Source organism: Carica papaya, chromosome 4 (genome assembly GCF_054855325.1).
Source record: "Carica papaya isolate Zhongbai chromosome 4, ASM5485532v1, whole genome shotgun sequence".
Classification (NCBI taxonomy): domain Eukaryota; kingdom Viridiplantae; phylum Streptophyta; class Magnoliopsida; order Brassicales; family Caricaceae; genus Carica; species Carica papaya.
The window spans coordinates 28,632,816-28,647,190 of record NC_142312.1 but is presented as its reverse complement, the minus strand read 5'-3'; the positions used below and the strand labels follow the sequence as shown (position 1 = coordinate 28,647,190).

The 14,375-nt window shown below is 35.2% G+C and overlaps 1 protein-coding gene across 3 annotated transcripts in view; it reads right to left on the bottom strand.

Moving 5' to 3' along the window:
* Positions 1–2,399: 2,399 nt before the first annotated feature.
* The window catches only part of SRT1 (sirtuin 1), a 39,434-nt gene continuing 27,458 nt past the window's right edge, over positions 2,400–14,375 (bottom strand). The window contains exons 13-15 of one of the 3 annotated variants that reach the window (XR_015818686.1): positions 8,114–8,312; positions 3,321–3,423; positions 2,954–2,980 (exon numbers count right to left, since the gene is read on the bottom strand). Coding sequence is in view for 1 of the 3 variants with exons in the window: in XM_022050423.2 (XP_021906115.2) it covers positions 2,699–2,980; positions 3,321–3,423 (385 nt within the window). In the remaining 2 variants the exon portion in view is untranslated. The other 2 variants (XM_022050423.2, XR_015818687.1) reach the window with 2 other exon arrangements.

Below are 14,375 nucleotides of genomic sequence, written 5' to 3'. Positions count from 1 at the left end.
CTATACCACGTTCGGTACGAGAACAACGTTTACGGTAGGGCTCCCTATGTACTCGGTCCGTCCACCATCTCTCAAGATATCTAGTAAGATTGTTATTCGATCTGTTTATTTAATCACACAATTTTTTCGTTTTCCTTTAGTCTCCATTTTTTAAATCAACAACGATCACATAAGCAAACAAACATGCATCAAGGAATGCAACCATATCCCAATTTCTCAATCAAACAGTAGTTACGTAAGGCAACAATTCATGCATTCAAATCATAAAAGTGATAAACCAGATACCATCATGCTTTTAGACTGTAAAATAAGTAAATAGAAATCAATAAAGAATAATTTCTGGTTCAGTCTCTATTAGCAATCTTTAATTAATTATGCACATTTATTTAATTCACACAAAATATCGTATTATTATTTATTTAGACTTCAATTCTATGATAGGGAATAGGGTGATGGATCCTTACTCGATTTGACGCCCGAAAAGCTAAATTGTTTCCTGCGTCTACGGGCAGTCCCTTGGTTCCCTGAATTTTTCTTCGGGAATAGAAACACTCTAATAGTACTTATAAATGTTCTAAATAAACCCAAAATCAATTCTAGGGCACACTCGGCCAATTTTGAAATTCTGGCACGGCGGCTCCTCTGTGCTCCGACAATGGTGCCGCCGCCCACGGGGGCGATTTGCCTCGGATTGACCGTTTTCGGCCGATTTGCATCGATCCCTGCGAAAAAAGACATTAAAGGGTCTCGGTTGACCTAAAAAATTGAAACTCACCGGTTGCGGGGCTCTTTGGTGCGGCGGCTCCTCTGGCTCACGTTGTGATTGAGTGTTTTACTTCGGTCAACCTGTAGAGAAGAAAATGGTGATCACAACGGTGGAAAAATTACGCGAAACAGGAATCGGGAAGGGCCTCATTGGAGGCATTTTGTGAAATTCCCCATGGCGGCGCCGCTAGATTTCGCCGGTATTTTTTGGCCAATTGGCTGGTCTTTTTGCTTTGATTTGGCCATGGTTGAGCTTAAAATTGAATTTCGTGCAAAAGGGAAAGTTTTTACCTTTTTTGGCGGTCGAAAAGGGTTCCAGTATGGCAGCGGGTGGCGGCGATTGGCTCCCCGATGTCTGGGTCGTCTTCTCTGGCGAGGGGGTCTGATGGCTAAGGTTAGGGTTTGGTGCGGATGAGGATTATTTATATCCATTCACTTTTGATCTAGACCGTCCATCGCGTTTGATCTGGACAGTCCGATCGCGATTAAATAGGGAATAAATGTGGACCGTTCATCGCTATCCAATCTGGGTCGTCCATTAAGATTCACTCTGGGCCATCCGATCGCGTTTGAATCTGGCCATTCGATCGTGTTTAGGAGGGAGCGCATCCAGGTCGTCAGTGCTCGCAGGAACGGACCTGGGTCCTTCGATCGCGGGCACGCGGATCGCCCATGTGGCTTTCCGCGTGGCACCGCATCAGCGTCCATTGCCAAGTAGCGCGTCCTGGTTCGTCGGGACTGCTTACGGGACGTCTCACGTGGCATAATTTTTTCAAATTGCACTTTGACCCCTGTTTTCTGATTTTTCTTTCAAAAATACTTATATAACCTAAATTTTTACCCATTTTTTCTAAAATTATTTCTAATTTTATCTTCATTCAATTTTCACTTCATTTTTATTCTAAATAAAATAAAATAAAATATAAAAAATAAAATAAATTAATAAAATTTACATTTATTAATTATTAAATTAAAACAAATTTTTGTGGGTGTTACATATATTATCTTCAATTAATGATTCATCATTTTATCTTATTCAATAAAATACCAATTTGTATACTGTAAGGGTAACCTTTATACAAATAGGTAAATGCATTTTGGAGAGCAAAACTTTTATTATCCCAAATAACTTTTATAATGCTTGATTGAACTCACAGGAATTCCACTACAATAAAATGCCAATTGTAGTATGCTAATTGATAATTTTAATTTTTATTATTTGTAAATATATAATGAGATTTAAGATATAATAATTTATAAAAGTTTATATTTATTTACTTTTATTATTAAATAATATACATATAAATTAACATAATACAATCTAAATTTCAAAATGCATAGTTTAGCCAAATTTATAAAAGAACATATTTAAGTAATGTTTTTTTCGTATAAAAACGTAATAATCTCATTGAAATTTAACTTAAATTGCTCCTTGCAATTCAACCACTATTATTACTATTATTCTTTACACAACTATAAATAGTAATTAAATCAAGAACAGGAAGACTTATTTAGGATTAAACACAAGAGCACTATAAAATCCCCCTAATTCTTTTTCTATATAAAAAAATTGGGTATTGGCTAAAGTTAAATTAATCACACAGATTAACATCTATACTATTGCAAATACAATGTTAAAAAGCTTTTTTTTTTAATGAAACCATAAATTTGGATTCAGACATATACAATAAGAAACTGAAAATAAGGGTTGCTGGCCCTTAGATTTCAATACCAGAAAACCTGCAAAGCTGCCATTTTACTTTTCCTATCCATAGCTGGGGAGGCTGAGTGCAGCATCTACCAAAATTCACTCAGTTCCTTCCAAGTTACACAATTTGCAGTTCATGACTAATGTTTTATCATCATCGTCATCATCATTGTTCTCATTGTAATCTGTATACACAAACACGACCAATGTGCATGCCCTCATGCTCTAAGGTATCGGTTTTCGCTTACGACTTCTTGATCGCTTCCAAGATGTCCCGGTGCCATTCACACTCTCTTTTCTCCATTTCAGATCACCATTACTTACAGAATGAGATTCAAAGGTTTTGATGTTGGTTACAATTGCATAATCAGTGACTTCACCTTTTGGGGCAAGAAGGGCTTTCCTCTCAAGAAGTGTATTCTGGCAACAGCAGGATTGCTGAATCGCCACGTCTCTCAGACTTTGCAATTCAGCGTCTTTATCTAGCTTCAGGCATTCAGTTGCGACCTGCAAGTTGATGGGGGGTTAGGATAGAAAGGCGGAAGACCAGTAAAAAATCAAGGAGAGGAAATTTGACTATCAACTGGGAAGTCTCTTGGAACATATTCCCTAAATGTGGACTCTCCCAAGGCATTCAGCAATAATTTCACAAACAGGATGATGATTCAGAACCCAAACAACCTGGGTAGTCTCAAAAGGAAAAATTGCAGCAATAATTGAACTCAAACGAGTTAAGGCAATTGTGTATTGCCTGCTATTTTCAAATCAAGCTACTACCCTGTGCATACAAGATCAATAGCCGGCAATAGGTAATAAAAGACATACTACATCTGCTTCATATTCTCACCTCAAAATCAAAGGAGATATTGATTTGAGTGGACAGACAACCACAACCATCACTGAAGTTGAGCTTCAAAAAGATTTCAAACGTTTCTGCCCTTGCAGTTCTCCTAGTACAAAAGATAAACAAGATGTGAAGAACAGGGTAAAGCATCACATTGCAACAGGGCATTTGCTAATCTACAATGATGGCACATGGACATAGGAGCAATTACTATTTAAGAATAATATTATTTAAGTTATTCTTACGTTTTCTAGTTTATTTATGTTTTCTTTCCTATCTTTACCAAGAATAGTATTTCCAATTATTAGTACATTCTATTCTTATTAAAAGTTATGTTAGTTTTAAAATTTAGTTGTCAAATCCTAATCGAGAAAAGATTACTTGGCATTCTATAAATATCTTTATAGTATCTTTAAGATCATCATTCTATTTCTTAATAATATACTTGATAATTTCTCAATACTTTATTGTGTGGTTTAATCAAGCCTTTAGGTGTGATATCTAAGAACTATATGTGTGATATATAGTTTTTTATCCTCAAATTCCTAAGTAAGCAAACTGACCTTAATTTTTCCTATATCAATTAGTATCTGATCTAAAAATTCTTACAGATAAACATGACAAAATCCTTCTTAAAAAAAAAAAAACTCGAAATCACAAAACCCTAATACCAGAAACCAGCCACCAGTCAATTCACCAACCTCCATCAGTGCTAGACTTGATGCAATGCATAATGCCATTTACACAATCTTTTAGAAGAATTGAGATACATGTACATTGCACAAGTAAAGCTGCTAATTGAAAATTTGTAAGTTGCACAAGTCACTGCTCCTAATAGAGAACTATTGAAGATAATGTTGGAGTTATTATAAAGAAAGTAAAAGTCGAAGCTCTTGATTCTGATAGAATAAGAGTTGTATTTCTTCTTTATTGGCTTTACTAAGTGGAAAAATAATTCAACTTTAACTGGTATGACATGTCAGATGCATGAAGGTTAGATTTGTGAAAATTAAGTTAGTTGGACTTGCAAAAAGATAGTAGCATAGTATTGATGAAAATGTAACACGGTGAAAACTGACAGTTAAATCAGGGATGGGATTAAAGCCACTCTATGTGAGAAGTATTTACCTCTTAACTAAATTGACAAACTCCGTGATCACATTATAGTTGAAAGCAACATGTCCGTAACCGAATACACACAGACGTTTGAAGAAATAAAAATTTGAAGTCAGTAAATTGAAGCATGAGAATCAGTTCTTTGGTTGCATTATGGGCATACAATGAAGAAAGCTTATTGATTTGGTTCCTTTCCTGTTGGACGCTCATCTTAATGCTGAGGCAGAAGACTTTGCTAAATATATTCATGACATACATGTTGAAGTTAGAAAATGAATTGCTTGAAGTAATTAAGGGCATAAGAGTTTTGATGACTTCAAAGGAAACTTATTGATTTTAATCAGGGAGATATAGTTATTTTACGCATTAAACCTTGAAGGTTTCTAAAAGGAGTTTACAAAAAATTTCATGACATACATGTTGAGGTTAGATAACAAATTGCTTTAAGTAATTAAGGGTAGAAGAGCTTGATGACTTAAAAGAAGATTTGCTGATTTTAATGAGGGAGATACAATTACAGTACACAATAACTTGGAAGGTTTCCAAAAGGAGTTTCCAAAAAATTTCACTCAAAGAACATCGATCCTTACAAAATTTTCAAGAAGATTAACTTAAATGCTTGTATTCTTGACTTGCTAAAAGATATGGGCATAAATAAGTTTTCAATGTTCAAGATCTGAACTTATCTCAAGGACTGGACATTACTATTTATCATGATAACTTTTCTATTCACTTACTAGACACTATGAACCTCAAGGATGAGATAGAAGATTCCGCTGACCTCAAGAGGCTCAACTTTTCCATGCATGTTATATTCTATAATTTCAACTAGATAGAAACAAGTTTTCCCACCTGGGGAAAATTGACGATACATAGGCATAGCAGTAATTTGTTATAAGAATTATATTATTTAATTTATTTCTATGTTTTCTAATTTACTAATTTTTTTCCCAGCTTTATTAGGAATAGTATTTTTAGTTTTATTAGTAGTAGCAATTCCAACCTTCATTAGGAATACAATTTCTAATCTTACTAATCTTAGTATTTCTTAATCTAATCCAACTCAAGAAGGATTACTTGATGCTCTATAGATGTGTTTGAAATCTCCATAAGATTATCATTTAGCTATTCAATAACATACATTAAGAATTTTTTAGTACTTGATTGTGTGAATCAATTAAACCTTTAGGCATTATGTAAGAAACACAACTGGAATAATGACACCTTCTAATAAGGTGTATAAAGAAGAAAGAAGAAATTATGAAGCTAGTAGATAGGTGTACGTGTTGTATAATATGTCTTGTCTGAGGGCTTATTAGAGTGGCGAAAGTGCTGCATTATGAGTGCTGTTTTTTTTAACTACATGTTTTATTTTTATGAAGTATTATGAGTATCCGTAGGAGGAAATTAGGGAAAAACAGATGGGTAATTATGCTGTCCTGGAAAATAGTTCCAAAATAATTGCTTCTCTTTGTTCATTTGTCTATGTGCTGTATTAATGAGCAGTAGCATTCCTAGTAGAAGGAAAGGAGTAAGGCTAGAATAATTGATGTATGCAACGGGAGGCAAGATATACTTACTTGAGATCCCATGACCAAGAGACAACTCAAATTCACATGGAAGACCACATGGAAAGTCATGGCAAAACGGTAGATTATTTAGTCTTAAGAGCTTACAGCCACAAAGGAGACCATGCCTACATAAGCTTAAAGGGTTATGACCAAATTAAAGGAAAGCAAGCTGTAACTCAAGATGGAGTTCGCAGCCACATGAGAACTTATAGAGAAGCTCACGGCTTCATCGGAGAATAGAAGGAAGCTCACGGTTTCATGGGAGGAAACAATGAAGCTCATGGCTTCTTGGGAAGATCCAAGAAAACTCACGACCTTATGAGCTTTAAAGACCACAATTTAGGCCTTATAAATGAGGAAAGTCACAGCCAAGACTATTCCAAAGGAGATCTTCATGGCAAGGTCCGTCTAAGTGGACATCAAGACCCAATCCAATGCGTCTTGGACCATCCAAGCTTAAGAGGTCATGGCATGGACGGACAATGAAGATCAAGATGGTTTGGGCCATGAACAATGCCCACATGAAGATCAACAAGGCTTCGATATATCACACTGATGGACTAGGGCACCACCGGAGGAGTACTTAATGTCAAGTGGATCAAACACTAAAACATGGGTCAATAAACTTAAAGAGAACTTTTAAATATATATTAAGTGATCGATCCATGAAGAAAGGAGCCTTGAGCCATACTTGAAAAGCCATGAAAGAGGGAAAACCGAGTCCATCAAGTCAAGAGAATGAATGGATGGCAAAACAGATTTCTTTTTTAGGAAATCTCTTCCACCTGTGAGACATTGTTTTCCCACCCAAGCGAAAATCTTTTCCGACACGAGTGATTTTCTCCTTCTCCATATCTTTCTCAAATGACAAAGAAGAAACCAAGATCAAGGAATTTGAGGAATCCATCAAGGGAGAATCAAGATCATATCTTTCCAAGTTTACTAACCAAGATCAGATCTTCCCAAAAAAGTATATTCAACATGTGGGGGAAATCAAGGGAGATGATGGACAATCTTTCCTATCCTATGCATGGCCGAATATCTCCACCATATTTTCCTTTAATATCAATCATGGTCAGCCCTCATTTTCCTTATTCCACTCAAAATCTTCACCAAATCAAGTAGTTTCATCAAGAGGTGGCCGAATCCACATTAATTAGTTCTATTTTGTTTATATACAATTTATTATCTTTGATTTACTTTTCTAGACAAACATTTGTAATCAGTTTGAGAGATTACTTTTCACTATATTTCTCTCGACCTCAACTATAAATAGGCCTCAAGAATTAGTTATAAATCATTAAAGTTTGAAGTCAATATAATATAAAGTTTTTTAACTTTTCAACTAGTGAGGTTTTCTTCAACCTTCTTTTTAAGTAGGGAATTAATATTCACTTATCAAGATAACTTGTACCGTTTTCATCAGTCTTTTTCCTTGAATTGATTTTAACTTATCAAAGTTTTCCTTATAACGTTATAATCAATTTATTTATCTCTATTACCTTAATTTCAACACAAGTTGATTGTGAGTTAAATAGGAAGAATTTGTTTGGGAAATAAGTTTTTCGTACTAATTGTATATGTGTGAGTTTTAAATTGCATTATTGATCCTGGGTTCCGCATCAATAAGAAATATGAGTACTTACAAGTGGTTATAATATTCCAGAAAATAACTTCCAACATGACTGCTCCACTTTGTATTAAAATACCACGTTGTCTTTGTTGACAAATTATGAAGAAAGAATTAATTTACAAGGTTTTGAGTACTTATCTTACTTGAGAGATCGTCGGGTTTTCTCTTGATGAGTCCAAGCTATTTAACAAAATCTCACAAATCCTAAGATTATAGCAAATTGATACTAGTGTGAGTCATTAGGGTGAATTCCAAAATTTATTTGAGATTTTTTTAAAGACAAATCATGAAGATCGAGAACAGAATAGATTAAAGTTAGAATCTTTAATGGGCCGATTGAAGGAGTTACTATCCAGATTCTAAGTAAAGATCACAACAAATTGGTATCAGAGCAAATCGTTAAGAGATATCATGAAGACCGAGAAGGCATATTGAATTTCGAATGCTTAGTGGGGCCCATTGAAGGAGTTATCAACCTGTTTTGTGCAGCAGGAGATTGGCGAAGGAAGCAGTCAAGCTGATCATCCTCAGTCGCACGTCGCAGAACTCCCACACCCATTGATCGGTCAAAGCCCAACATACAATCTGCACAACATGCCAACAAGCGATCTACACGATGCGCAATACCTGCCTACCCCGCTCTACATGATGTTGCACTGTGTGCACACCTACAGCCTAGTACAGAGTGTTAGCATAGAATGAATGTGAAATATTGTTTCATATGCAAGATATGAAAGTGCGAAGTTGACGTGAAAAAGTATTCATTACAACGCATTTACTGTGCAAATTTCCAAATCTGTTGTGCCCAACAGTTACTTTTTAGGTGAAGGAAATTTAATTCCCTCACCTACCTTTTTACAAAGATAGAAAAAACATTGGAATTTCTGAACTTCAAACTTCAAGAAAATTTTTACTGAAGTTCCTTTATTTTTTGATTCCGAATACTTTCTGTATTTTCTCCTTGTAAAAGAACAGAATTAATAGTGTGTATTTCTTAAGTTAATACAGTCAAGAGAAATGACTGCGAGTGAAACTTGACACCTGAAGAAACAAGTTTGTGTAACAATTTGATTGAGTATAGTGAAAATCCTCAAGTAATTAACTTGAGGTGAGGACATAGGTGTTTGATCTCTCTCTCTCTCCCCTCTTCGATTATTGCTCTTTAAATTGAATTTTTTGTGATTTATTTAATAACACACTATTCTATTGAATCTGCTAATTAAATAAGTATCAATTTCACAAAATCTTTGAATCAGCCAAGGAATTATTATCTCTACTTAATAACTAAACACTCTATCAGAGTCATGCATGCATGGTGAAATATAATTTCTTATGGTGAAACAGTAACAAAACAAAAAAACAAAAAAAAAAACAATTCAACCTCTCTTTTAAGTTGTCAATTCTTAAGGCCTACAAGCTTAAACATTGTGTCTATTCCTACTATTTTATCTGAGGTATTATCCTAGATAAAAATGGAACTTACCTGAATGTGCCAATAAACTAGTAATCTAGGTTTTTCTAAAATTACATGGAGACTTTTCAGCCTATCAATCTCCTGATTGAATTTTCTCCAACTACCAGGAAACTCCACACTTCAATAGATATGATATTTTTCGAAAATCAGACCTACCACCACAGACCTGAAATTCATGGGAAAAACATGAGGGAGTAGCAGCTTTGGGAGAATGACCAACACTGAAATGGACCCTATATGACTGTCTTTACCTCAACCAAACTCAATACAAGACTTCCAACACCTCCATGCTAACCACAAACAGAAACCGATGATCATGCAAAAACCAACAGAAAACTCAATCTCTTGATGATCAGTCCAGCCCCAACCTACCCGAGAGTCAAATGTGGACAAGCTCTGCTCCATCACCTCTAGTCATGGATGACGACCAAAATCTCAACAAGGAACTAATTGTCTACACATGGAAAAGGGACATTGAGATAAGTGCAGTCAACACACTTCATCAGTGACCAAGAATCTGAACCACCTCCAATCCACACTCAAGATCACATAGGTAAGAAAATTTTTGGTCTTGACACTATAACTAGAACAGATGATTTAAACGTTCTAGATGCTCTAAGAAAAGGAGTGAGAACTAGCAGAAACTACCTCATCTGCAAGTACATTTCTTATGATAGATTATCTCCATCCTACCAGGCTTTTGTATCTACCTTTGACAATGTGCAAATGCAAATTCCTAATTCCATCCGGGAGGCACTCAAGGATCCTGATTGAAGACAAGCTGTTAGAGATTAAATTAGAGCACTTGAGAAAAATGGCACATGGGTGATTCTGATCTTCCCACTGGAAAGAAAACTGTTGGTTGTAAGTGGAGGTTTACAAAGCATAAGGTGGATGGAAGCTTTGAGAGACTAAAAGTCTTGTTTGTTGTAAAGGGATTCATTCAGTCATATGGAATAGATTATTAAGAAACCTTTACTTCAGTGGCCAAACTCAATACTATAAGGTTTCTTCTCTCTCTTGCAGCAAACCTGGATTGGTTATTTTACCAACTTGATATCAAAATGCATTTCTAAATGAAGATCTTGAGGAAGAGATGTACATGGACATTCCTCCAGAACTTGAAACAAACTTCAACCTCAACAAGATCTGTAAACTGAAAAAAAATCTCTATGTGGCCTAAAACAGTGCGCACAAGCTTGGTTCAGGAGATTCACAAAGCCCATGAGAAAAATCAGGTAGACTCAATGTCAAGTTGACAACATTGTCTTTGTAAAAGAAAAAAAAACAACCAAGAAAAGAAAATTATTATGTTCATATGTACGTTGACGACATCACATTCACGAGTGATTATGAAGAGGAACTATGGAAGCCCAAGACGTTTCTTACAATGGAATTTGAAATAAAAGACCTTGGCAATAATAAATTATTTCTAGGCATGGAGGTGGCAAAATCAAAGAAATGTATATTCATCTCACAACTCAAGTACATCCTGGACTTACTAAAGAAAACTGGAATGCTAAGATGTCAGCCTGCAGGTACTCCAACAGACCCAATGAAAAGGATAGGAAATGAGAAGGGAACTACACCAATATACAGGGGAGATATCAAAGACTAGTGGGTGAACTCATCTATCGTTCCTATACTAGACTAGATATTAGGTCCTTAATTAGGGTCGTAAGTCAATCCATGTGTGAACCAACTAATGAACAGCTGGAGACTATTTCCAGGATTTTGAGGTACCTCAAGATGACCCCAGGAAGAGTATCACTTAACAAGAAACAAGTCACCTGCGATATTTCTGCTTTTCTGATGCGGACTGGGCAGGAGATGTGAAGGATAAAAGATCTACTTCAAAATATTTTTATAATGTTTGAGAGAAGTTATATATATGGAGAAGCAAAAAACAACCTGTTGTTCTAGAAGTAGTGCTGATTGTGAAGGTATGTGGATAAAGAGACTCCTTGGTGAATTGAGAATAATCACTGAGATATCTATCAACTTATACTATGACAACCGGGTTGTCATTAACATGACAAAGAATCTTGTACATCATAACCGAACAAAACACATAAAAATTGACCGCTACTTCATTTTAGAGAAAATTGAAAATTTAGTAATTCAAGTGATACACATATCTACAAAGTCACAAAATGCTGATATCCCTACTAAAACCCTCCCAAGAACCACCTTTGAAGAACTTTATAGCAACCTGTATTTGTTCAGTATTTACAACCCAGCTTCAGGGGGAGTATAGGATTCCAGATTAGGAAAGTGTTAATGATGTGGGATTCCATGTAATCCTATATTTGGTTGACTCCTATATAATGGGGATTCTCAATTATTCAATAACCAGATCCTCCAAAATTTCCTCCCAAATTCTATCATTATCTTACCAAGACAAGGATAGATAGTTGGAGCCTTTTAGTGTAATCCTTCTTCTATATATTGCTTTATTGTTATTCGTCATAATACAATGACATTATCCAAAGGTGGAGGCACATTGATGAAGAGAGTTAGGAGAAGAGGTAAAGCTGGCAGCCAAGGTTTGTGTGATCTGTTTGTTCCTCTTTTAAGAGTTTAGCAACAGGTGGAGATAAGGTTTTGGTGCTGATACTAATTGGAGAGTTAGGAAAAGAAGTAATGCTGGCAGCCAAGGTTTGTGTGATCTGTTGTTTCCTTTTTTTCAGAGTTTAGCAACAGATGGCAATAAGGTTTTGGTGCTGATACTGATTGACAAACGAGCAATGGTAGAACCATAATTATCATACAATAGAAATAGAGGAAAAATATGGTCAAGAGAATTCAAGAATATACAAATAAAGAGAGAAAAAGAGATGATGTGAAGACTTGAGGACGAGAAAAAGGAACTGTTAAGCAGGCATGAAGAGCAAGAGAGACCAAAATATAATGGAGAGAAACGTTTTTTTTTTTTAAAATAAAAGTAAGAGTAGTATTAATATCAAAAGGTGCCAAGAGAGCATCCCCATGTACAGAATTTACTTCTTGATTAGCATATCTACAATAATACTTAAATTGTCAAAACAATCAAGATTATACCCTAAAATATAAAAGTCAAAATAGTTAAACCAGTTATCCTTGATGATGTTAAAATCAAATTCGATTCCATCGAAAGCCCGTTTATTTCTTTCCTTCCAGATGACCTAAAATATGGTAAGAGAAATGAGTCTGATGAATTTATTGCCGCTGCCAAGGCCCTCCCAAGCCATCAATTCCTAGTTGACACTTTCGGAAATTACCCAAACGACCCCCAGCAACCCAAGGATCATGTTCCAGAGATTCCAGGTAGTGAGGCATTTCAAAAGGATGTGATTACAAGTTTCCAAGTCTTCCTTACAAAGAAAACATCTATTAACAATTGTGTGACCTCTTTTCATCAAATTATCAAGTGTGGGTATATCTTCTCCTTTGCAGCCTCCCAAGCAAAGAATGATATCCTTGGAGAAGCACCAGATTTCCAAATTATCTTGGATGGAAAAGTTCTTTGAATATTCTGTTTTTGACCGTTCAGGAAGCAATACAGAGAATTGACAGAAAATAATCCATTCTTTTTGAGGTTCCAAATTAATTTGTCATCCCTATTAATGAGAGTAATGCTGGCCAATGTAAGAAGCAGAGATTCAAAATCTTCCAGCTCCCAATCATTAAGATTTCTTGCAACCGGGACATTCCAAGAAGCTTGGCAGGCCGAACCCGCAGCTTCCCAAACAGATGCATGCTTGTTCTTAGCGATATAGTAAGTATGAAGAAATCTGTCTTTGAATTTTTCAGTTCCCCACCAAATAACATCCCAAAAACGGATGTTTTGACCGTTCCCAATAGACCCCTTAGAACAAAGAAAAACAGCATTATTCAAATTAATTATGTTCTTCCACATGCTAATACCTTAGTTGTTGTTCTGAAAGATCATGAGGATTGTCTTTAAACCATTTGCGGTTGATAACCAATTTCCATAAACTGTTGTTGGAACGTCTCAACCAAGGCCTTGTTTAATTTAGTCAGGGATCTCAGCTCCAAACCACCTTCCCTCAAGGGTTTTTTAACATCCGACACTTAACCAGATGATATTTCTTCTTGTTTTCACTGTCACCCCATAGAAAATTACATTGGATAGCTTCCAATTTTTTGGCAACATTTGTTGGAATATTAATAACATATAGGTAATACATAGGCAGATTAGAGATAGTGCTCTTTATGAGTGTTCATCTACCTCCTTTAGACAGAAATTTCTTCTTTCAAGTAGTTAATCTGTTGTTGAACGTTTCAACCAACGGTTCCTAGCATCTTTTGTCATTTTTCCTGGTTCCCAAAGGTACACCCAGGTAGGTAATGGGAAGGATAGATTTTTTGTAGCCAAGAATATCGCAGTACGTATTTCCAGTATTGCAACAGCCCAGGTCAACTAATTTTGATTTGTGAAGATTAATTTTTAATCCTGACACAGCCTGGAAGCAAATCAAAATGCATTTGAGAAAAATATTAAATGACTTGTGTTAGGTTGACAGAATATAAGTGTGTCGTCCGCGAATAAGAGGTGAAAAATTTCAATGTGTCTTGCGTTTTTTCCCACCGATACCCCCTTAATTAATTGAATATTTTTAGCTCTCTCTAATAATTGATGCAAAGCCTCTATTACAATAATAAATAAAAGGGGTGAGAGCGGATCCACTTGTCTCAACCCTCTAGTAGCCGTGAAAAAAGAGGAAGACCCACTATTCACTATAACGGCAAGGCTTATTGCAGTGTGTTATATTTCCAGATTAAGAATCGACTCACCAGACGGTTAACAACAAAGGTATCTTCTAATAAAGGGTTAACACCCTTATTATTATTGCGAGAGCGACCTATTTTATTAAATTAAATTACAGCTCATCAAAAGGAGCTGCTACCTCATATATCCTTAAAGAGAGCTCTAATCTTATAATTTAAAATAATATTCTAACTTATTTTTATTAATATCAAGCATACCTTTTTATATATAAGTTACAATTCTTATCTAAAAATGCTAGTTTACTTTGAAATCTAAATCTAGTTAGAAATACTTTATTAAGATATTATAAATCCTGCACTATTTAAAAATTAAGTACTAATAAAATATATATATATTATTTAGGAATCTAATATTAATTAGCATTCCAACTATTTAGAAATTTAATATTAATTAAGATTTCATATTTAATTGAACGTCAATTTCCTATTCTTGTTACACCTATATTTACATCTATAACATTACTCCCCCCTAG